The sequence below is a fragment of the Chlorocebus sabaeus genome, chromosome 3 (assembly GCF_047675955.1).
Source record: "Chlorocebus sabaeus isolate Y175 chromosome 3, mChlSab1.0.hap1, whole genome shotgun sequence".
In the NCBI taxonomy this organism is placed as follows: Eukaryota; Metazoa; Chordata; class Mammalia; order Primates; family Cercopithecidae; genus Chlorocebus; species Chlorocebus sabaeus.
The window spans coordinates 988946-1013102 of NC_132906.1; the positions used below are offsets into that span (position 1 = coordinate 988946).

The 24157-nt window shown below is 37.5% G+C and overlaps 1 protein-coding gene across 6 annotated transcripts in view; it reads right to left on the bottom strand.

Moving 5' to 3' along the window:
- The window catches only part of ZMYM2 (zinc finger MYM-type containing 2), a 127206-nt gene that overhangs the window by 61280 nt on the left and 41769 nt on the right, over positions 1-24157 (bottom strand). For 5 of the 6 annotated variants that reach the window (XM_073012772.1, XM_008021677.3, XM_037986926.2 and 2 more), the window contains 5 exons: positions 23666-23951; positions 21577-21742; positions 20233-20445; positions 6508-6579; positions 37-187 (listed from right to left, as the gene is read on the bottom strand). In XM_073012772.1, coding sequence (XP_072868873.1) covers positions 37-187; positions 6508-6579; positions 20233-20445; positions 21577-21742; positions 23666-23951 — 888 coding nt within the window. The remainder of the gene's footprint in view (positions 1-36; positions 188-6507; positions 6580-20232; positions 20446-21576; positions 21743-23665; positions 23952-24157) is intronic. The other variant, XM_037986925.2, reaches the window with a different exon arrangement.

Below are 24157 nucleotides of genomic sequence, written 5' to 3' on the forward strand. Positions count from 1 at the left end.
AAAGTTTTTTTAACTATCCAAATATGTGAAACTTACTTTGTGATTTTGCATATTTTGTCTTGTGACTGTTCATACAAGCAGTTGAACAATATGGCTCCATATATCCATTAGGACCTATACACTGAGTCATATCAAAAAACCTGCACTGTGTTCGGCAACCAGTACAAGTTGTCAGTTTTCCGTATTTCTAAAATTTGAAACATAAAAAGATAATTTTTAAGACTACAACTTAACTAGAAAAGAATTACCAGTTTTTCATTACACTTTTTGTCTCTGCAAAACAATCCTGCTAATCTCTGAACAGGTTTAGAGTCACGAGTCTTCATCTACATACAAACTATTGACTATGCAACAACTGTTAAGGTTCAAACAAAGCAATGATCATCAGCTAAGTTGCCTTCAAAAACAGAATGTTTTTCTCTCTATTATATTAAGTTTAACAGAATCCCTACATAAAGGTAAGTAAAACCTGAAAATTTAGGAAAGGCACAGTGCTTTTTGTTTACAATGAGGATATACTTCTTTGTCATTTGACAAAATAAATTAAATGGAACTATGAAATATAAGCCTTAATAATAAAAAGTATGGTGAAGAATGAATTTGAAGATTTTAAATCATTTTCCCACTGAGCTGCTATTGTTCCAAGCACTTCTGGAACGTCTCTTAAAAATGATTTATCACCTATATACTACATTTGAAATCTCATTCAATCACAATCAAACACAAAAAATTTTTTGAATAAAAAAAATTTAAACCACATTCAAAATGACTTCTGGCTATAAAATGAAGTAAATAATTCATCAATAGATAATAATAAAGTTAAGCCTCCTGCCAAAAGTGAATACAGTAATGTGCCAAATAATGATGTTTCACTCAATGATTGTAATGCCGTGTTTTTACTGTACCTTTTCTATGTTTAGACACATGTGGATACACAACTACTCACCATTGTGTTACAACCGCCTGCAGTATTCAGCACAGTAACACGCTGTGCAGGCCTGTAGCCTAGCAGCAACAGGCTACACCATTTAGGTCTGTTTGAGTACACTCTGTGATGTTCATAAAACAAACCTGCTTAACGATGCATTTTTCAGAATGTATTCTTGTCATTAAGCAATGCCTGACTATATGTGCCAACAAGATAAGGGGAAAAAAAAAAAAAAGAGAGATAAAGAATATAAGAGGCAAGGTGTGGCTCACACCTGTAATCCCAGCACGCAGGGAAGCCTAGCGAGGTGGATTGCTTGAGCCCAGGAATTTGAGACCAGCCTGGGTTCAAGCAATTGCCTGGCTATTTTTTTTGGTGGGGGTGTATTTTTTTGTGTGTGTAGAGACCTGCTTGAGCCCAGGAGTTCAATAACAGCCTGGGCAATACAGCAAGAACCCCATCTTCCACAAAAAGAAAAAAACAGGTAGAAATAAAAAAGAAAGGCTAGCCTTCAAGTGCAACCTGTTTTGATCCTCTTTCTGAGTGGTTGCAAAATTCTGTCATAATCAAGTTAAATCAAATATCACAAATCATGTTGCAAAATAATTGTATCCATTTTCCATCTGATGTTGCAATTAAATCCGTCTTCATACCCACGAGCATCTATACAATATGAAAATATAAGAAGGCTTCAAACTGTTCCATAGACAGCATAAATAATAGGTGTTATACATAACAATCAGGCCAAAAATAACAACTGAAATGAATACACTGCATGGAAAAATGTCACAAATACCACAGGGTTTCAGAAAATGAAGGCAATAAATGGAAGGTAAAAAGAAACAAAAAAATACAATCAACATCAAGAAAAAGATCTTTCAGCTTGAAACGAATAGAAAAAGTATAAGAAACCATAGCTGTTTATGCGCCAGGAATGCACATTCATTATCATCCTATTAAAAAAAACACTTATGCTGCCTACTTCCTCATTTACTGAAATATCAACTAAAGAAAGCCCTCAATTTTGCTTTTCAAAGTGGAAATCAACTCATTCTTTAATGACAGGTACTCCTTCAAAAATATTTGTCAACTGCAAAAGAATAGTGACAAGGAAAAAATAAAAATGACTGCAAACATATCTTATCATGATGTATAAGTACAATAGAGGAGAATGCTCTGTTTTTGTTTCCTAAGGTCTATTTGATGACTTAAATTTCTATACTGGAAAAGGGACAAAAACAAAGCAAATCATTGAAACAGAATATAACATGTTTAAAACTTGAAATGACGGTACAAATTAGTAAAATATTCCAGACAACTGCCACTATGTTGCAAGCTTGCACGACAGAAAAGCCAGCTCCCACTGGATGTCTGCAGAGGCCTCCATGTATCGGCACCCATAAAGAATTCCTTTACTGATATAAATTAAGTTCCACCATCTAATCAAATCACGGATTTGATTTCTATTTGAAACATTCTTCAAACTGACTGAGTCTATCCGTTGGATCTGTGATCCCAACACTGATTTTATTGGCAGAATGATTAAATAATTAGTAACAGTTTTAAGACATCAAGTAAACATGGAGTTAGGCAACTGTTCCATACAGACAAACAATTTTATCCAAAGAGAATGAAGGCCGGGTGCAGTGGCTCACACCTGTAATCCCCACACTTTGGGAGGCTGAGGTGGGCAGATCACGAGGTTGGGAGTTCGAGACTAGCCTGGCCAACATGGTGAAACCCCATCTCTACTAAAAATACAAAAGTTAGCCAGGCATGTTGGTGCATGCCTGTAGTCCCAGCTATTCGAGAGGCTGAGGCACAAGAACCACTTGAACCCAGGAGGCAGAAGCTGCAGTGAACCAAGATCGTGCCACTGAACTCCAGCCTGAGCAACAGAGGGAGACTGTCTCCAAAGAAAAAAAAATAAGAAAAAGAAAATGAGAAAGTACTATCAGAATGACAGAATCACTGAGAATATTTCAATACCGCCACTTTCACAGCTACCGCTGCCTCAAAGAACCAATTAATGAAAGAACATTAGCCAAAAGGGAAATGTAATTTTATGCCATGTTTACTCAGCTTCATATGTAAGCAATCAAAATAATCATATTTAAATTTCATACAAATTTATATGCATCCTATAAACATACATTTAGTGATGTAAAGGAACAAAGCTTTGTGGAATAAATTCAGAATTAAAATATTCCCTTTTTGGACATGGTGAAAAATAAGCCTACATGTAACTTCAGTGAAAAAGAATGAGATAGAACGAAGTAAAACAAGATATGGAAAAGGTAAAAAGTAGATATGATGGGTAAGTTTATGACAAACTGGCTCATTTTCAGTCTACTCATTTAAAAGATGTACCTTATATTTTAATTTTAACCAATTTCATGTGGATATCAAAACTGTCACGACTTTACAACTTTTCTCAAATTTTCCTTCTACATATAGGAAATATATTTCATTTGTTACATTTGGACCAAGCAAGGAGACCACATGGGAAGGTAATCAAGAAAGAATGGCTTGATGTACCTGTTGCTGCAAATCTAATTTAGGATATGGGGACCTAAGATATAGCCTGCATATTATCTACTTTCCTAGCCACATTCAAATACAATATGAACTTTAGTCCGTGACACTGCACAGTAAAAAAATTACCTTTATATTTACAAACCTCTAACTGAAATTTAACATTCTCTTTCACTCTGATTGGAGGCAACAAACTTACTTCATTAGTTTAATAGGGCCTATGACTGTCAAAAATAAAAATTCCCAATTTTTATATCACTCTTAGTATCCCTTAACATATCAATTACATTCAACTTTACTTCAAAATTATAGTTATTAACCACTGTATTTTATTCCTAAACACATTAAAATAAAGCAGCACATTTCAAAAATTTTTAAAATACTTTGGTAACTATATTTTGATATAATTGGTTGTCTTTGTAATCACAGGCATTTTATGCATTTAATAACATTCTGAGAATGAATCTGTCCTTATTACCAAAGGAGTCCAAAGCACTGAAATAGTGAAGAACCTTGATTAGAAGAATTGGCAATAAAACTTAAACAATGACATATTATAATATTTATTATAATAAATAATTTCAAGTAAAAATTACAATTCATTTATTCAATAAAACCTGGAAATCATCTCTTCATATTGCAAGATTTGTTTGTGCACAGAAAAAAGGGTTTAAAAATTTATATACCATTGTGTTTTACTTTTCCCTATTACTGTATAACTTACAATTTTTCTTTTAACAGACATATTCTAACTTTGTAATTTAAGGATTTTTTTCTACTTGACAACAGATGCTAACAATAGTGGGTGAAAAGTTTGCTTAAACAGATACAGAGAGAAAAAGAGCAACTTCACCCTGGAGAAACCTGACAGACATCCCCTTCAACAAGTTAACACATGATAACGGAACACAGACAGCACGTGCTTCCTGATGTGCACGAAGAGGGACACACCATCGCTTAGGAGGTATTCACGCCAAAAAGGCATTACCTCAATCTAATCTTGAGTGACTATTAAACAAACACAAAGTGAGGGATGCTCTCCAAAGCGGTATTCAAAATGTCAAGTCGTAAAAGACAAAAACTAGGGAACTATTTAGATTAAAGCAGAGGTAACTTCCACTCCCAACCAACAGAAACTAGATTTAAACCTCCCACCCACCTTTAACAACTAGAAAATTACACACACACACACACACACACACAAACAATGGTTTTCAAACTCTACACACAAGGTAGCACAGAACTGTATACCTAAGAAAAGGGAAACAAATCAAGTGAGTCCTGTGGCTACCAAAGCTTGAGGCCTAGAAATAGCTGGGGGAAGGGGAGGTTAACAGAGCCTGCTTACTAGTCAAACTGAGTTGAGGAAACACAAGGCTTTCAAGGCAGCTAGAATTTGGGAAACAGAGTACTGACGATGATGGAGCTACACAAAAAAGCTCTGATCTTAAAAATACGTCTACAGACGTATTTTGGCTGAAAACTGATCTGTGTATTTGTGAGATGAAAGCACCTAAGGCCAGAGAAAGAACCCCAGAATCACAAGAAAGCATTAGGCTAACAATTCCCAAAGAACACACATGGCCAGGAATACTCTGTATTGCTACCTGTTCAAGAGTGGGATGACCCTGTAACCCGGGAAGATTCAGATCTCTCCAGGTATCATCACGGTAGTATGAATGAAGAGCCACAGGCTACAGTTTGCTCTACTAAAGAATTTTCAAAAACTTAAAAGCAAGCCTCAAAAAGGATCCAAATAATTCACGGTTAATTTGACAGCACGCTATGCCAGAACAAAGTCCAACAAAACGATGAAAATAACACAACAAAATCCAGCAACCAATAATGTAACATTCACAATATTCTGAATCAAACTTAAAAATGACAGGCATTTTGTCAAAAAAAAAAGGGGGGGGGCAGGAAAATATGACTCATTACCCGGAAGAAAAAAAATAAAAATCAAACTATAGAAACAGATCTAGAAATGGCAGATACGAACACAGTAGGCAAAGATGTTAAAAGAACATTATAAATATGCTAATATATTAAAATATTAGTAGAGGAAAACATGAACATAATTAGGCAGGAAACAGAAGATAAAAAAGAGACTCAAATGGAACTTTTAGAGATGAAAAACATAACATCTGAAAAAATATGCTGCATGGTATTCACAGGTGATTTTTTAAAAGATCAGCAAACTTAAAGATACAGCAATAGAAACTTTCCAAAATGGAGTACAGAAGGAAAAAAAAGACTAGGGAAAAACAAACAATACAAATAGAAACAACAATGCAAAACAGATACAAAACAATATAAAAACAATACAAAACAATACAAAAACAAAGCCTCAGTGACTGGGAAAGTGGCAGAAATATATCTGGAATTGGGGTCTCAGAAGAAGAGGGGTGGGAAACGGCCTAAAAAATATATTTAAACAAATAATGGCCTAGGATCCTGTACTGGATTCTAGACAAGAAATAATTGTTTTTCATTTGTTGTAAGGGACATTAATGGACAAAATTGAATAAGCTCTACTGACTAACCTGATAATAGTTTACTGACGTAAATTTCATTATCTTGATAACTGTACTACAGTTAAAAGTCTTCCTAATTTTAAACACTTATTACTAATTCATGTATCTGGATTAACAAAAATACAGGCTTAGAAATTTTTTTGAAAGGGTTTTTTTTTTTTTTTTTTAACTTTTCGGGTAGGCACAAAAGAGAGGATTTTTATATCCCATTATCAAATGCCTACTGTGTACAAGGTATTGTGCACTAAAAAAATTATATCTGAAAATAATTTCCTAAGAACATAAATATCTAAAGACAAATGAGCATAAGAAAATACATGTAAAAGTAGTGAAATTAGAAACCTAGCTATGTCTTGGAGATAAAGAAAACATTCATCATGTGATACAATTTAAGTTTGGAAATTTTAATATATTTCAAATTGCACAAGATTTTTCAGATACATATTAATGACAGTAGTAGCAGTGCTCGAAAATGTGAAGGCCTTGAACTCCATTCACACTCCCGCTCACCTCAGGCTGCATTAAGAAGGAGTCCTGCATGTGATCTCGAACCTCCTTCAGGAAGCTGGGATGGCTACCTACCTAAAAAAAAGATTTCAAAAGACTTTATAAACACACATAAAGAACAGCTGCCAGATTGAAAGGTAAATAAGCATTATGTAAAAGTTGCTTCTCAATTATATTTTGTGACTTACAAACTCATTCCAACTTTTAAAAATGTCTGCCTGTCCTGTCCCCACTACTGTTGCCCAACTTAAAGCAATAATTACATCTTAGAAAAAATGGTATAATGATAAAACAGTAATAACGGGCTAAGGAATTAAAGATAGACATATCTGACTTACCTCTAATTTCTGAGAAAAATCACTTCTAATTTGGAGTGCTCTAAGATCTCTTTAAAACCTATTAAACTCTTACACTTACAATGAAACTCAAAGCTTCCTAAATTAAGTCATTTGGAGATTACACAGCTACAATTTCTACCATATGCAAAATGGACTGAGACTTTTTTTATTTTATTTATTTATTTTTTTGAGATGGAGTTTTTGCTCTGTCGTCCAGGCTGAAGTGCAGTGGCATGATTTCGGCTCACTGCAACTTCCGCCTCCTGGGTTCAAGCGATTCTCCCACCTCAGCCTCCTGAGTAGCTGGGATTATAGGTGCCTGCCACCACACCTGGCTAGTTTTTGTATTTTTAGTAGAGACAGGGTTTTATCATGTTGGCCAGGCTGGTCTCGAACTCCTGACCTCGAGTGATCCACCCACCTCGGCCACCCAAGTGCTGCGATTACAGTCATGAGCCCGGCATGTTTGAGAAATTCTTTTGAAAGCACATATGACAGCTTCCAGAATATAATACAAATATATATCCTTACTCCTTGCACAAAAGTTTTAAAAGACATGCTTCCCGCTTTCCATGAAAGTCAAAATACTATGCTAGAAAAGGAAAACTACTGAAAGGCATGGGGCAAGCATTATACAGTCTCCACCACCAGGATCTAGATTATTAACTAAGTGTATCAACACACTTCAGAAACTAATTGAGTAATGAGAGCACAGATAAAAACAACAAAAGGCAGCTAAGTTAAATGTTACAGACAAAGGTCAAAGGGGGTGAGTGGAAAGGAAGGAAGGATTATGATACAATTTTAGCTCCCAGGCTGCAGAAAAAGAAGACATTCGCTATAGCATCTCATGTAGTTGTCTCCAAACACATCCAATTGGGTCTCTTTATCAGTAAAATAGTAGGGCAGGGACTCCCACCTATTTATTAACTAATGAATTATGAACATATAGTATGTAATTATAAAACATGCAAGTAATTTTAAAGAATAAAAGAAGAAACACTATTTTAAATAATTTTTATTTCTTTAATAATAGTACAAAGAACATGTTCTTTATCCACTGGAGTAGAATCATTTGGTCTCAGTAGAGGTTATGTGGAGAACAGGATAAGGAACTCCTACTTCTCTAGTCAGGGTAGTATCAGCTAATGTCCAGAAAGGAACCAGAACTCCCATATCCACTCAGCAATAACCAGCTGCTTCTCCTCCACAGGTGTAGAGAGGCCAAGTAGAGAGGCTGACCTTTTATCTCCACTTGGCAATAACATAGCACTCAAAATGTTCAAGTTTCAAATAAAAAAATCATTTATCATGCCAAACACCAGGAAAACTATAATTTAAATAGAAAAGGACAATCAACAGATGCCAACACCAAAATTACAGAGATACTGGAAATATCTGACAAAGATTTTAAAGCAATCATCATGAAAGTGCTCCAACAACCAATACACATGCACTTAAAAACAAATGAACACACAGAAACTTCTAGAAAATAAATAGAAGATATAAAGAATAAAATGGAAAGAATCAGTGAACAGGAAGATAGAATTATAGTACCCAACCTGAAAAACAGACTGGGTGGGGGGAAAAGTAAAACACAGCCTTAGGGATCTGTAGGCTGGTAACAAAATTAAAAGAAATAAAAAATAAAGTAACATTCATGTCACTGGAATCCCAAAGGGAAAGGAAAAAGAGGACAGAGTTAGAAAAGTCCTCCAAAAACACTACTGTTTTAAAGGTCTCAAATTTGGCAAAAGACATAAATCTACAGATAGAAGGTTAGCAAACACTAGGAAGGATAAAACCCAAAGAAACACCAAGATACACCAAATTTAAATTTCTGAAAACCAAAGACAAAAAATCTTGAATCTGGCAAGAGAAATGACACACCTGTAGGGGAAACACAGTTGAAACAGCAGCCTAGAGAAACAGTAAGACAACGGTTTCTCTACCCCATTCACACAAAAAAGGCCAATTAGCCGAGACTTCTACCCTGGCCTGGCTACAACGTGATGCCTCACCCCAGCACCCCAGCAATGGTAAAGTCAGAGAAGGCCAAGCAGGAAACTTGAACTTCCACCCCACTGGGTGGTAATTAGACAACGTAACCACCTCCACCCTAACTGAGGAGGTCTGACCCAGCGGAAATCCAGAACTTTTACCAACGACTTGCAGTAAAGAGGCCAAGACTGACATCACAGAATCTGAGAAGCAGTAAAGGAAAGAACGAAGAAAAGTAAGCAAAGGCCTAAGAGGCCCATGGAACAAGATCAAACAGACCAACATGTACTTTATGAGAGTTTCAGAAGAAAAGAAAGGGGCAAAAGATTATTTGAAAAATTAATGGCTAAAAACCTCCCATATTTGATAATAGACACAAATCTACAAATCTAACAAACACAACAAATTACACGTAGGATAAACTCAGAGACACACAATAAGACACACTATAATCAAACTCTTAAAAGACAAAGAAGGCCGGGCGCGGTGGCTCAAGCCTGTAATCCCAGCACTTTGGGAGGCCGAGACGGGCGGATCACGAGGTCAGGAGATCGAGACCATCCTGGCTAACCCGGTGAAACCCCGTCTCTACTAAAAACACAAAAAACCAGCTGGGCGAGGTGGCGGCGCCTGTAGTCCCATCTACTTGGGAGGAGCCGGGCGAGGTGGCGGGTGCCTGTAGTCCCAGCTACTCGGGAGGCTGAGGCAGGAGAAAGGAGTAAACCTGGGAGGCGGAGCTGAGATCCGCCCACTGCACTCCAGCCTGGGCGACAGAGCAAGACTCTGTCTCAAAAAAAAAAAAAAAAAAAAAAAGACAAAGAAAATCTTGAAAAAAGCAAGACAGAAATGGTTCAGCACAAGAAATTCTCAATGAGATTAACCATCAGTTTCACAAAAGAAACAACCATGGAGGCCAAAAGGCAGTGGAATAACATTTAAAATAATGGAGAAAAAAAAAGTTCTCAAACAAGAATACTATATCCAGCAAAACTATCATCCAAAACTGAAGGAAAAGTAAAGACACACAGATAAATGGTGGAGGGAGTTTGTTGCCACTAAATCTACCCTACAAAACAAATGCTAAAGGGAGTCAAAGCTTTTTATTGAAATGGAAGTACACTTGACCCAATCTTTAGTAAATATATGGGAGAATACAAAACAAGTATAATTGTATTTTTGGTTTACAAATCCACTTTTTATTTCCTACATGATTTTAAAGACAAATATGCACACAAAATTATAAATCTGTATTACTGGGAATACAATGTTTAAAAACGTAATTTATAACAAAAAGAGGGAACAGATATATGGGCGCAGCATTTTTAAAAGCTAATTAACTTGTTATAAGTTCACATTAGCTTGAATTGTAGGATGTTATATGTAAAGCCTCCCCGACAGTAACCACAAATAATATATTTAAAAATAATAGGCCGGGCGCGGTGGCTCAAGCCTGTAATCCCAGCACTTTGGGAGGCCGAGACGGGCGGATCACGAGGTCAGGAGATCGAGACCATCCTGGATAACATGGTGAAACCCCGTCTCTACTAAAAAGAATACAAAAAACTAGCTGGGCGAGGTGGCGGGCGCCTGTAGTCCCAGCTACTCGGGAGGCTGAGGCAGGAGAATGGCGTGAATCCGGGAGGCGGAGCTTGCAGTGAGCCCAGATCGCGCCACTGCACTCCAGCCTGGGTGACAGAGCGAGACTCCGTCTCAAAAAAATAATAAAATAAAAATAAAAAATAATAATATAAAAATGAGAAGGAAATCAAAACAGTGCACTACAATCAACTAAATATAAAAGGCTATAATGCAGGAAATGAGATACCAAAAAAAAGGTATAGTAATAATATATAATAATATAATATACCAAAGAAAAAATAGGAAAATGGTAGAAATAAATCCTTCCTTATCGGTAATTATGTTAAGTGTATATGGATCAAATTATCCAATTAAAAGTCATTTTTTTTCTATTCTGTCAATTTCTGCCTTTTGATTGGATAATTTGATCCATGTACATTTAATGTAATTACTGATAAGGAAGGATTTATTTATCCAAATATACAAACAAGTCCAAAGTAAAAGGATGGAAAAAGATACTCCATGCAAATAAACAGTAACTAAGAGAGTTGGGGTTGCCATATTAATATAAGGCAAAAAGAACTTTTATGTGAAAAACTGATACAAGAGACAGAAAAAGAATACATACTGAACAAAGGGTCTATTTACCAAGAAGATATAACAAATATAAACATATACATAGCAAATATCAAAACCCTCAAAATACATTTTAAAAATTAACAGAAGTAAAAGGAGAAACAGATAATAATGGAGGCAGAAGCACATAACTGTACAATAATAGTTGGAGACATCAATACACCATTTACAATAATGGACAGACCATCTAGACACAATTTCAACTAAGACAGATCTTGAACAACAATATAAACCAACTAGAGTTATTAATAACAAACATATATTGAGTATTCTTGCCAACGACAGTAGAATAAACATTCTTCTCAAATGCATATGGAGCAATTTCCAGAATGAACTACGTTAGGCCACAAAAAAAGTCTCAATAAATTTTTGAAGACTGAAATCACACAGAGTATTTTTCCAATGAGCAATGGAATAAAACTAGAAATCAGTAATAGAAGGAACACTTAGAAAATTCACAAATATGGAGATACTATACACTCTTAAACATGGCTCAAAGAAGAAATTACAGGAAATTTTTAAATACTTAGAAATGAGTGAAAACAAAACTAAAAGAACACCAAAAGTTATGAGATGCAGCTTAAATAGTGATCTGAGAAAAATTTATTTATAGTTGTAAATGCTTATGTTTTAAAAAAAAAAAAAAAAAAAGGTCAGCACGGTGGCTCACACCTATAATTCCAGCACTCTGGAAGGCTGAGGCGGGCAGATCACCTGAGGTCAGGAGTTTGAGACTAGTCTAACACGATGAAACCCCAACTCTGCTAAAAATACAAAAATGAGCCGGGTGTGGTGGCAAATGCCTGTAACCCCAGCTACTGAGGAGGCAGATGCAGGATAATCGCTTGAACCTGGGAGGTGGGGGTGCAGTGAGCTAAGATCATGCCACTGCATTCCAGTCTGGGCGATAGAGACTTTGTCAAAAAGGAAAGGGAAAGGGGAAGGGGAAGGGGAAGGGGAAGGGACGGAATGGAAGAGAAAGAAAGAAAGAAAAAGAAAGAAAGAAAAAGAAAGGGAAGGAAGGAAGGAAGGAAAGAAGGAAGGAAAGACAGACAGAAAGACAGAAAGACAGAAAGAAAAAAAGAAAGAAAAAATATCTCAAGTAAATAATCTAACTTCTCACCACCTTGAGGAAAAAGATGAGATCACTATACCCAAAGCCAGCAGAAAAAAGGAAATAATAAAGATTAGAGCAGAGAAAAATAAAACAGAACAGAAAAAGTGAGAGAAACAAACCAAAAAGTTGGTCATTTAAAAATATCAAGAGAATAGACACAAAGAATAAAATATGGAAGGGAGACATTACTACTGGCATTCCTGAAATAAAAAGTAGTACAAGAAAATGCTATGAACAATAGCACATCAACAAATTACACAGCATAGATGAAATGCACAAATTCCTAAAAACACACAAACCACCAAAACTGACACAAGAAGACACAGAAAATGTGAACAGACATGTAACAAGAGACTCAGTCATCAAAAACGTCCTGGCCCGGCATGGTGGCTTATGTCTATAATCCCAACACTTTGGGAGGCTGAGGTGGGTGGATCGTGAGGTCAGTAGATCGAGACCATTCTGGCCAACATGGTGAAACCCCATCTCTACTAAAAATTCAAAAATTAAGAGGGCATGGTGGCATGCGCCTGTAGTCCCAGCTACTCAGGAAGCTGAGGCAGAATTGCTTGAACCCAGGACGCAGGAGTTGCAGTGAGCCAAGATCGTGCCACTGCACTCCAGCCTGGGCGACAGAGCGAGACTCTATCTCACAAACAAACAAACAGTCCCAAAAAAGAGAAGGTCAAGATCAGATGACTTCACAGGTAAATTCTACCAAACATTTAAAGAATTAACACCAATTCTCACGCTTCCAAAAATCAGAAGATACAAGATATCTCACTCACCCTATTCTATGAGGCCAGCATTACCCTCATTCCAGAGACAGATAAAGACATCAAAAGAAAGAAAATCAAAGAGCAGTATCCCACAAGAATATTGATGCAAAGATCCTCAACAAAGTACTACTAAACTGAATTCAATATATTAAAAGGATTATACACCACAATCAAGTGGAGATTTATCCCAATAAAAGTATGGTTCAACATAAAGAAATCAATCCATGTAACATACCACATAAATAGGAGCAAAGATAAAAACCACATGATCATCTCAAAGGATGTAGAAAAAGCATTTGAAAAATTCACCTTTTTATGATTAAAAAAACACTGAATAAAAAAAGTAATACAAAGCAACTACTTCAACATACTAAAAGCCATACATTCTAACATCAGACTCAATGGTAAAATAATTCTTTTTCTCTAAGATCAGCAACAAGGATGCCCACTTTCACCACTTCTATTCGACAGTATCGAAAGTTATAGCCACAATCATTAGTTAAGAAATAAAATGCATCCAAATTGGAAAAAAGTAAAACTACCTCTATTCACAGATGACATGAAACTCATAAAGCTAGCAGAGCTAACAAATTCAGCAAAGTTGCACAGTACATGATTAATGTACAAAAATCAGATGTGTTTCTATACACTAGTAATGTACAATCTGAAAAGGAAATAAAGCAAATCCACTAGAAATAGCATTAAAAGAATAAATATCTAGGAATAAATGCAGCAAAGGAGGTGAAGACTTGTACACTAAAAACCACAGAAGACTGCTGAAAGAAATTAAAGAAGACCTAAATAAATGGTATGTCTTCATAAATAAATGTCATTTTCACAGACAGAATAACTTACTACTGCTAAGATGCCAATACCACCCAAAACAATCTAAAGATTCAATGCAATTTATATAAAAATTCCAACAAACTCTTCTGCTGAAATAGAAAAGCCAATCTTCAAATTCATATAAAGTTAGAATGGGTTCAGAATATTCAAACAATCTTGACAAAAAACAAAGTTGGAGAACTCACATTTCCTGATTTCAAAACTCAGAACAAAGATACAGTAATCAAAATAGTGTGGCATATACATAAGATCACACATGTAGATCAGTGGAACACAGAAATGATCTCTGGCCAATTAATACTTGACAAGTGTGGTAAGTCCATTCCATGGAGAAAGAATAATCCCTTCAACAGGTGGTGGTGGGAAAACTGGAATTCCTGTACAAAAGAATGAAGTTGGATCCCTGCCTCACATAATAAACAAAAAGTAAATTAAAATGGATCAAATACCTAATTAAGAGCTAAACTCATAAAACTCTTAGAAAAAAACTGTAGAGGTAAACCATGACCTGGGATTTGGCAACAGATTCTTAAATGACACCGAAACTACAACCAAATGAAAAAAAAATGGGTAAATCAAAATTTAAAACTTCCAGCTGGGTGTGGTGGCTCACACCTGTAATCCCAGCACTTTGGGAGGCTGAGAAGGACAGATCACTTGAAGTCAGGAGTTCGAGATCAGTCTGGCCAACCTGGTGAAACCCCGACTCCACTAAAAAAATACAAAAATTAGTTGGACATGTGGCCTATGCCTATAGTCCTAGCTACTTGGGAGGCTGACGCAGAAGAATCACTTGGACCAGGAGGTGGAGGCTGCAGTGAGCTGAGATCGCACTATCGCACTCCAGCCTGGGCTACAGAGTGAGATCCATCTCAAAAAAAAAAAAAAGACTGGGTGCAGGGGCTCACGCCTGTAATTTCAGCACTTTGGGAGGCCGAGGCAGGAGGATTACTGAAGGTCAGGAGTTTGAGACCAGTCTGGCCAACATGGTGAAAACCCATCTCTACTAAAAATACAAATATTAGGCCAGGCGCTGTGGCTCACGCCTGTAATCCTAGCACTTTGGGAGGTCGAGGCAGGTGGCTCTCTTGACTTCAGGAGTTTGAAACCAGCTTGGCCATCAAGGTGAAACTCCATCTCCACTAAAAATACAAAAAATCAGCTGGGCATGGTGGTGTGCGCCTGTAATTCCAGCTACTCAAGAGGTGAAGGCAGGATAATTGCTTGAACCCAGGAGGTGGAGGTTGCAGTGAGCAGAGACTGTGTGCCACTGCACTCCAGCCTGAGCAACAGAGCAAGACTCCATCTCAAAAAAGAAAAGAATACAAAAATTAGGCATGGTGGCACACACCTGTAACCCCAGCTACTCGGGAGGCTGAGGCAGGAGAATCGCTTGAACCCAGGAGGCGGAGGTTGCAGAGAGCCAAGATCTCGCTGCTGCACTCCAGCCTGGGCAAAAGAGGGAGACTCTGTCTCAAAAACAAACAAAAAAAAAGAGAGAGAGAGAGAGAGAGAGAGAAAAGAACAAAACTACAAAACCCAATTCAAAAACAGAGAGAGAACTTGAATAGACAGATACTTCTCCAAAGATGATACACGAATGGCCAACAAGCAAATGAAAACTTGCTCATTGGCCAGGCGCGGTGGCTCACACCTGTAATCCTAGCACTTTGGGAGGCCAAGGCAGGCAGATGGCTTGAGCTCAGGAGATCAAGACCAGGCCTGGGCAACATGGTGAAACCCTACGCCTCCAAAAAATACAAAAAATTAACCAGGCAGCATAGTGGCCTGTGCCTGTGGTCCCAGCTACTCGGGAGGCTGAGACAGAAGGATCCCTTGAGCCCAGGAAGCAGAGGTTGCAGTGAGCCAAGACTGCGCCTGCATTCCAATCTGGGTAATACAGCGAGACTCTGTCTCAAAAAAAAAAACAACAAAAAAACACAACAAAAGCAAAATTGCTCATTGTCCTTGGTCATTAGGGAAATGCAAATCAAAACCATGAGATACAACCGCACACATACTAAGATATCTACAAGAAAAATCGAAAGTTTAAAACACGGAACATAACAAGTGTGGCAAAGATACATAGAAAATAGAAGCCTTGTACATTGCTGTAGAGAACATAAAATGGTACAGTTGTGTAAAATAGTTTGACAATTCCTCAAAAGGTGAAACAGAATTACCCTATGACTGAGCAAATCCACACTCATCCAAAAGAATGGAAAACCAGGATACTTATATCAAATTTATACACCAACATTCACTGCACCACTATTCACAACAGTCAAAGGTGGCAACAATGTAACATCTATCATAGGGACAACAAATTAAACAGAATGTGGCATATACATATAATGAATATTATTCAGCCATACAAAGTAACGATGTTCTGATCATGGCTATACTATGGATGAAACTGAAACCATTATGTTTCAGCTTTCAGGTAAAATAATCCAGATACAAAAAGACAAATATTATATAATTTCACTTACATGAATATCTAGAATATATGAATTCAGAGAGACAGAAACTACTAAGTTACCAAGGACTGGGACAGAAAAAAATGGGAGTTATTGGCTAATGTCACAGTTTTTGTACAGCATGATGAAAAAGTTTCAGAAATAGAGTCAATGGTGGCATAACATTGTAAATGTAACTAATGCCACTCACTTATATACTTAAAAATACTTAAAACTGCAAATTTTATGTTACATATACTCTACCACAATGTTTAAAAAACTTACGAGTTACTTTCCTTCCTTTTTATGCTCTGGAATTGTTAAAGTAACACTGAGATTTTCTTTTTCTTTTTCTTTTTTTTTTTTGAGACGGAGTCTCGCTCTGTCGCCCAGGCTGGAGTGCAGTGGCGCGATCCCGGCTCACTGCAAGCTCCGCCTCCCGGGTTCACGCCATTCTCCTGCCTCAGCCTCCCAAGTAGCTGGGACTACAGGCGCCCGCCACCTCGCCCGGCTAGTTTTTTTTTTGTATTTTTCAGTAGAGACGGGGTTTCACCGTGTTAGCCAGGATGGTCTCGATCTCCTGACCTCGTGATCCGCCCGTCTCGGCCTCCCAAAGTGCTGGGATTACAGGCTTGAGCCACCGCGCCCGGCCTTTTTGATGGAATTCCCCTATGAAAACATCAGAGCCTGGTCCTTGTTGTGGGTTAGTACTTTAATAATTATCTCTATTTCATCTACAGAAATTTGTCTACTTAATTTTATCTGCTCTGAAGTCCAGTTGGGGAAATTATATTTTCACAGGAAATTACTCAATCTAGGTTCAACAGGAAATTACTCAATCTAGGTTCAATATTTTTATATAGGGCTACTTAAATTAGTTCTTATGACTGATTTTTGTCAAGTTCTTTTGTTTTGATGCTCATGTCTACCTTGTCATTTCTTATTTTATGTATTTCTGTTTTTAAAACTCTTTTCCTGATTGAATTAACCATTGGGTATTTTTTCCCTGGTTTTTCAAAGAGGCAACATTCTGAACAATGTTAACACTATTTTAAATTCCTAATTAGTTTCTCCTTTTATCTTTATTTCCTTTCTTCTCTTTTGTTTCAGCTTATTTTCCTTTTTCCAGCTTTTTCAGTTGACTATTTAATTCATTTATTTTCATTTTTACTGCTTTAAGTATATGAGGAAATGAATTTTCCTCTGGACATTTTTATAAAGCAAATGTAACACTGATACCTTAAGAAGGCACCAAAAAAAGGACATTACAGACCCATCTTACTTATAAATATCAATGCAAACGTACCAAATAGAGTATTAACCATCAGAATGTATGCACATTTTTGAAAAAAATAATTATCTGGCCTAGTTTATTCTAGGAATACAAGGATGGCTCAATAGATTAGGAAATCTACTAATATGGCAGTGCCACCTCTTATCCTTGAGAGAGATTCTGATGCTACCAGTGGATGCCTGAAACCTTTGATACTACATCTTTTCCTACAGACACATACCTACGATAAAGTTTAATTTCTAATTAGCCACAGCAAGAGATTAACAACAATTGGCCAGGAATGGTAATCACACCTGTAATCCCAGCACTTTGGAAGGCCGAGGTGGGCAAATCACTTGAGGTCAGGAGTTTGAGACCAGCCTGGACAACGTGGTGAAACCTAGTCGCTACTAAAAATACAAAAATTAGTCAGGCATGGTGGCACGCGCCTGTAATCCCAGCCACTCAGGAGGCTGAAGCTAGGAGAATCATTTGAACCCAAGAAAAGTAGATTGCAGTGAGCTGAAATTGCACCACTGCACTCCAGCCTGGGCAACAGAGCAAGACCCTGTCTCAAAACAAAACGAAAGCCGGGCGCGGTGGCTCAAGCCTGTAATCCCAGCACTTTGGGAGGCCGAGACGGGCGGATCACGAGGTCAGGAGATCGAGACCATCCTGGCTAACACAGTGAAACCCCGTCTCTACTAAAAAATACAAAAAACTAGCCGGGCGAGGTGGCGGGCGCTTGTAGTCCCAGCTACTCGGGAGGCTGAGGCAGGAGAACGGCGCAAACCCGGGAGGCGGAGCTTGCAGTGAGCTGAGATCCGGCCACTGCACTCCAGTCTGGGCGACAGCGCGAGACTCCCTCTCAAAAAAACAAAAAACAAAACAAAAAAAAAACAAAACGAAAACAACAACAATTATAGTTAGTTATAATTAATCTCTCTCAAATTATCTTATTGTAGTCTACTCACCTATAATTAATTACTTTCTGAAATTATCTTATTGTAGTCTACTCACCTATAATTAATTACTTTCTGAAATTATCTTATTGTAGTCTACTCACCTATAATTAATTACTTTCTGAAATTATCTTATTGTAGTCTACTCACCTATTTGGGAACTGCAGCTGACTGTGAGTAATTGAAACCAGAAAAAAACAAAACCTTGCGTGAGAAAGGACTACTACATAACTCACACCTTAATAAATCTGAGGCCAGGCGTGGTAGCTCACGCCTGTAATCCCAGCACTTTGGGAGGCCGACGCGGGTGGATCACAAGGTCAGGTGATTGAGACCATCCTGGCCAACATGGTGAAACCCCATTTCTACTAAAAATACAAAAAAATTAGCTGGGCATGGTGGCGCGTGCCTGTAATCCCAGCACTTTGGGAGGCCGAGGAGTGCAGATCACTTGAGCTCAGGAGTGTGAGACCAGCCTGGCCAACATGGTGAAACCCCATCTCTAGTAAAAATACAAAACTTAGCTCAGCGTGGTGGTGCACGCCTGTAATCCCAGCTACTCAGGAGGCTGAGGCAGGAGAATCACTTGAACCCAGGAGGCGGAAGTTGCAGTGAGCCAAGATCACGCCAATGCACTCCAGCCTGGGCAACAGAGCGAGACTTGTCTTAAAAAAAAACTAAAGAGGGAGAAAGTTCATAAAACCTTCTCCACAGACAACGAAAAGATCTTTAAAGCAACAATTTCTGATAAAACACTTCATAAATTTATGAAGATTGAAATAACACAGAGTATCTTTCCAATGAGCAATGGAAAAAAACTAGAAATCAAAAAGTCCTTAAAATAACATTAATCTGGACAGGTGCAGCTGGCTCACCCCTGTAATCCCAGCACTTTGGGAGGCCAAGGCAGGTGGATCACCTGGGGTCAGAAGTTTGAGACCAGCCTGGCTAACATGGTGAAAACCCGTTTCTACTAAAAATACAAAAAAATTAGCTGGGCATGGTGGCGTGTGCCTGTAATCCCAGCTACTTGGGAGGCTGAGGCAGGAGAATCACTTGAACCTGGGAGGCAGAGGATGCAGTGAGCTGAGATCACGCCACTGCACTCCAGCTTGGGAAACAAGAGCACAACTCTGTCTCAAAAAACAAAAACAAAAACAAAAACAAAAAAAACCCAACAACAACAAAAAACTTAACCTTAAAATTTAAATATAAACAATATGACCACTTCAAAGCTGAGCTTTAAAAGTTTGAAAAATATTTGCAGCCCCTCTCCAACTCCCAAAAAGGAAATAAATTCAAAAGAGAAATCATTCTGATAGCATTTACCATTATATGTAAAATATTAAAATTACTGCCAATAATCTACATACACAGATGTTCCATAAGAATGGAGTTACATCCTAATAAACCCATTCTAAGTTGAAAATACCAAGGTCAAAGGTGCATTTTAAGACATTTCCAACTTACAACAGGTGTACCCAGACTTAACTTCATCATTATATCATGGAAATGACCTACCTCAAATGAATAAATACAGATGGTCCCTGACTTACGATGGTTCAGCTTTAATGGTACAAAGCAATATGCATTCAGTATGCTCTCCATGATATGACAACAATTGAATTAAATGAAATTCTAAGACAAATCTGGTTAATAAACACTATTAGAGTAGAAGTATTACAACAGTTTCAAGCACATTCTAAAGAATGCCTAACTTTGATTAGAACATGAATTACCTGTTTGTATTCACTGACACAACTTTGACAGCAAAATCTTTTCTGTTGACCATCAATCACCAGAACATTATTTCCAGCACCTTTACTGGGCAAGTACTCTCCACACTGTTCACAGCAATTCATTATTAAACCATTGGCCATTCTGTATCTATTAAAGCAGTGGTCACTGCACAGCTTATGAGTCATATTTTTAAAGCTGACTTCATGGCGAATCTAAAAGAAAAATAAACAAAATCTTACAAAACAGATAAATCTGACAAGTAGCTAAATAATAAGACATTCTGAACAGAAACAAGCATGTCCCAATAAGGCCTGTTTGGAGAAAAGGAAAAATGATGCCTTTTTTTTTTTTTTTTTTTTTTAAAAGACAGGGTCTCACTTATCACCTAGGCTGAAGTACAGTGGCACCATCAAAGCTGACTGCAGCCTCAATCTCCTGGGCTCGAGCAATCCTCCTACCTCAGCCTCCTGAGTAACTGAGACTACAGACACACAACCACACCCAATTAATGTTTTTTCCTTTAGGTACAGATAGGGTCCCACTATGCTTCCCAGACTGATTTCAAACTCCTGGCCTCAAGTGATCCTCCCACCTTGGCTTCCCAAAGTGCTAGGATTATATAGGTGTGAGCTACTGGGCCTGGCCCCATTCTCACAATTATTTAAATTGGTTTATAAACACAGGAACACATGCATGGCACTGAAAAAAAGAAAAAACCATCAGTGACATCACTACAACCTTCCCTAGAGGTATCAGAAGATGACAGAAAACCAGGTTTGGGTAGTGGTGACATTAAACTCCATAGACTAAAAATCTTTAGACCAATTTTTAAAAACTATAAATAAAGTACATTTGTCTAGAAAAATGAGGAGAACCATCATAAATCATTCAAATGACTTCCATATAAACAGATTCCTTTTTATTTAACATAATACTAATAATGTGAGGTTATCAAAAATATTCCAATGGTTCTGCTTCTCAGCAAAATTATTTGTAGTATTTCTTGTGTAGTCTGCTCGCTTGTTTAAATAAATATATTACTAGACAAAAATCAATCTCAACACTGGTTCTGTCTGTGAGTGCTCCCAATCTCAGGGAAAAAAAGGCACATTAACACAACGATTTTTCCTAAATCATCCTGTGGGAGAATCAGATTATATAAAAGGATATTAATAAGTTAAGATCCTATGGGAGAATCAGATTACATAATAGGATATTTATAAGATAGTCTTTATAGATATTCATTTTTAAGGAACTGATAAAAGATTATCTAACAGTTCTTAAATGAACTTTAAAATATTCCTATTTGTTAGAACTAAATGATAAAGTAAAAAAATACAAACCTCAGTTAGTTTACCACAGATTGTACATCTTGATTTATTTAGAGCTCCTTTAGTAGGATTCTGTTTGTCTTCATAGAGAGATAAACAAGATGTACTACAGAATTCCTGGAAGGACTCACTCGAATCCACTTGAGCAACAATGGTTCCTTTCATTGTAGTTATATCTCTGAAAAATAACAGGTACATATTAAAATTCCATTTTAAAAGAAATCAAATATAAGACTCTTAAGTGACATTTTTCATTTCTATAGACTAAGTCCTGCAAATCAAACATCGTTCTTGGATCTAATAAATCATTTTTATTAGACGTTCTTAATAAAATATGAACTCTTGAAAATAAAGACTGAGAAGCAGAAATATTTTATACTATTAAATCTTTGCCACTACTCAATTTATCTTTAAATTCACTAAAAAGGATTTCAAATATTGGGAAAACTAAAAAAAGAAAAGCTGTTATTAGTTACATGGAATTAATGTTAAGGATTAATTCACTGAGGTATACCCTGTTCAGTTCCCTCCACTGGATAAGCAGAAAGCAAGAGGTATCCAGGTCATAGGAATATGGTATATGTTCTAGAGGGATAAATGAACTTAAAATATACCCACACACCCCATTCCCAAATAACCTCACCCACTATTAACATGGCTCTTCAACAGTAAATAGAAATGTTAGAAAATGACAATACTGTCAGGCACGGTGGCTCACGCCTGTAATCCCAGCCCTTTGGGAGGCCGAGGCGGGCGGATCACAAGGTCAGGAGATGGAGACCATCCTGGCTAACACGGTGAAACCCCGTCTCTACTAAAAATACAAAAAACTAGCCGGGCGTGGTGGCGGCGCCTGTGGTCCCAGCTACTCAGGAGGCTGAGGCAGGAGAATGGTGGGAACCCGGGAGGCGGAGCTTGCAGTGAGCAGAGATCCGGCCACTGCACTTCAGCCTGGGCGGCAGAACGAGACTCCGTCTCAAAAAAAAAAAAAAGAAAATGACAATACTGATGACCTTTGAAGTTTTCCTTTTATTCTGATTTTCAAGATCCTACACTGCAGTGTTTAAGTTTACTACTGCAAAACAATCTGTGTAACAGTTGTTTCCGTATTTGAATTTATTAAACATGTACAGAGCACTAAGCCCTTTGTAAAATTCAAGATCTAAATATAGCTTCACAGAACTGAGCTTCTCCAAGATATGGTGCAGAAACGCCACCACACTTTACCTTGCATGTAATATACCACATTCCAGCTATTTTTAACCAGTGAAGCCAGATCAAAAAACAACAGCAGAAGAGGGCTGGGCATGGAGGTTCACGCCTGTATCCCAGCACTTTGGGAGGTTGAGGTGGGCAGATCACCTGAGGTCAGGAGTTCAAGACCAGTCTGGACAACATGGTGAAACCTCGTCTCTACTAAAAATACAAAAATTAGCTGGGCATGGTGGCGAAAGTCTATAATCCCAGCTACTTGGGAGGCTGAGGCAGGATAATCGTTTGAACCCAGGAGGTGGAGGACCCGGGAGGTGGAGGCTGCAGTGAGCTGAGATCGCACCGCTGCACTCCAGCCTGGGCTAGAGTGAGACTCTGCCTAAAAAAAGAAAAGAAAAAGAAAACAGAAAAAACAGCAGGAGAGAGGATCCTGTCTTTCCAAGGCTGGCTAAAAATTGGTACCTGACTCTTGAAATACTATTTCTAATGACTTAATGTTCAAAACACACACATATAAAATCCAAAGACTTGCCAATTTTATAATCTTGATCTGAAGATAGTATAAAATTTAACCAATTTTAATACAGAATCACACATAAACTGCTTAGCATTTTTATTTGGCTATAACAACTAATTTCTTCTCATTAATCATGTAAATAAGTATACATTGTTACAAAATCAAGGAGTCCAATGGAGATTACAGACAAAATTAATTATAAGGACCTATCTAAATCAACTCCAATGCCTATCCAAACAGGAAGCCTTTTATCCATAGGCCACCTGGATTTGATAGGAAAGTTTCCAAAGGTATTACAAATCTGTTTCACTTTTCTTAAAATTTTACACCACAATTCAACTACATGGAATTGTGCCGAAAGGCAAACCTTACTTTTTACACATAACACAGAGTTTCTTTGGAGCAGGCTTGTGGGAGAAGGAAGAAAGGCAGGTGGTAGAACAGAAGAGGTGAGCTGATCCTTTTCGCTGATAAGCTGTCTGGCCCTTCTGTAAAGGTTTTTTGCAGTTCGCACACGTGACTTTAACTGGTTTAGTAGGCTGCTGTTGCGCAGAAGGCTGGAAAATCTGTTTAGGAAGTGAGGCCACTGGTGATAAAGAGTCCACTCCTGGCTGTTTCTGATTACGGGGAAATGAAGCTGACTGGGAGATCCAAGAATCTTAAAAACAAAACGCACAAGAAAGAGTAATGAAACAAGTGTTTGTTCATACATATTAAAATTTATATCAGAGAAATATTAACTTCCCATTTTGTACAATTTTAAGATGTTAATGGAACAGCAACATAGCAGAGAGGTTTATAGCACAAGTTTTGGAGTAAGAATGTCACAGTAACAATGCACTATATTCTTTAAAATAGTTAACA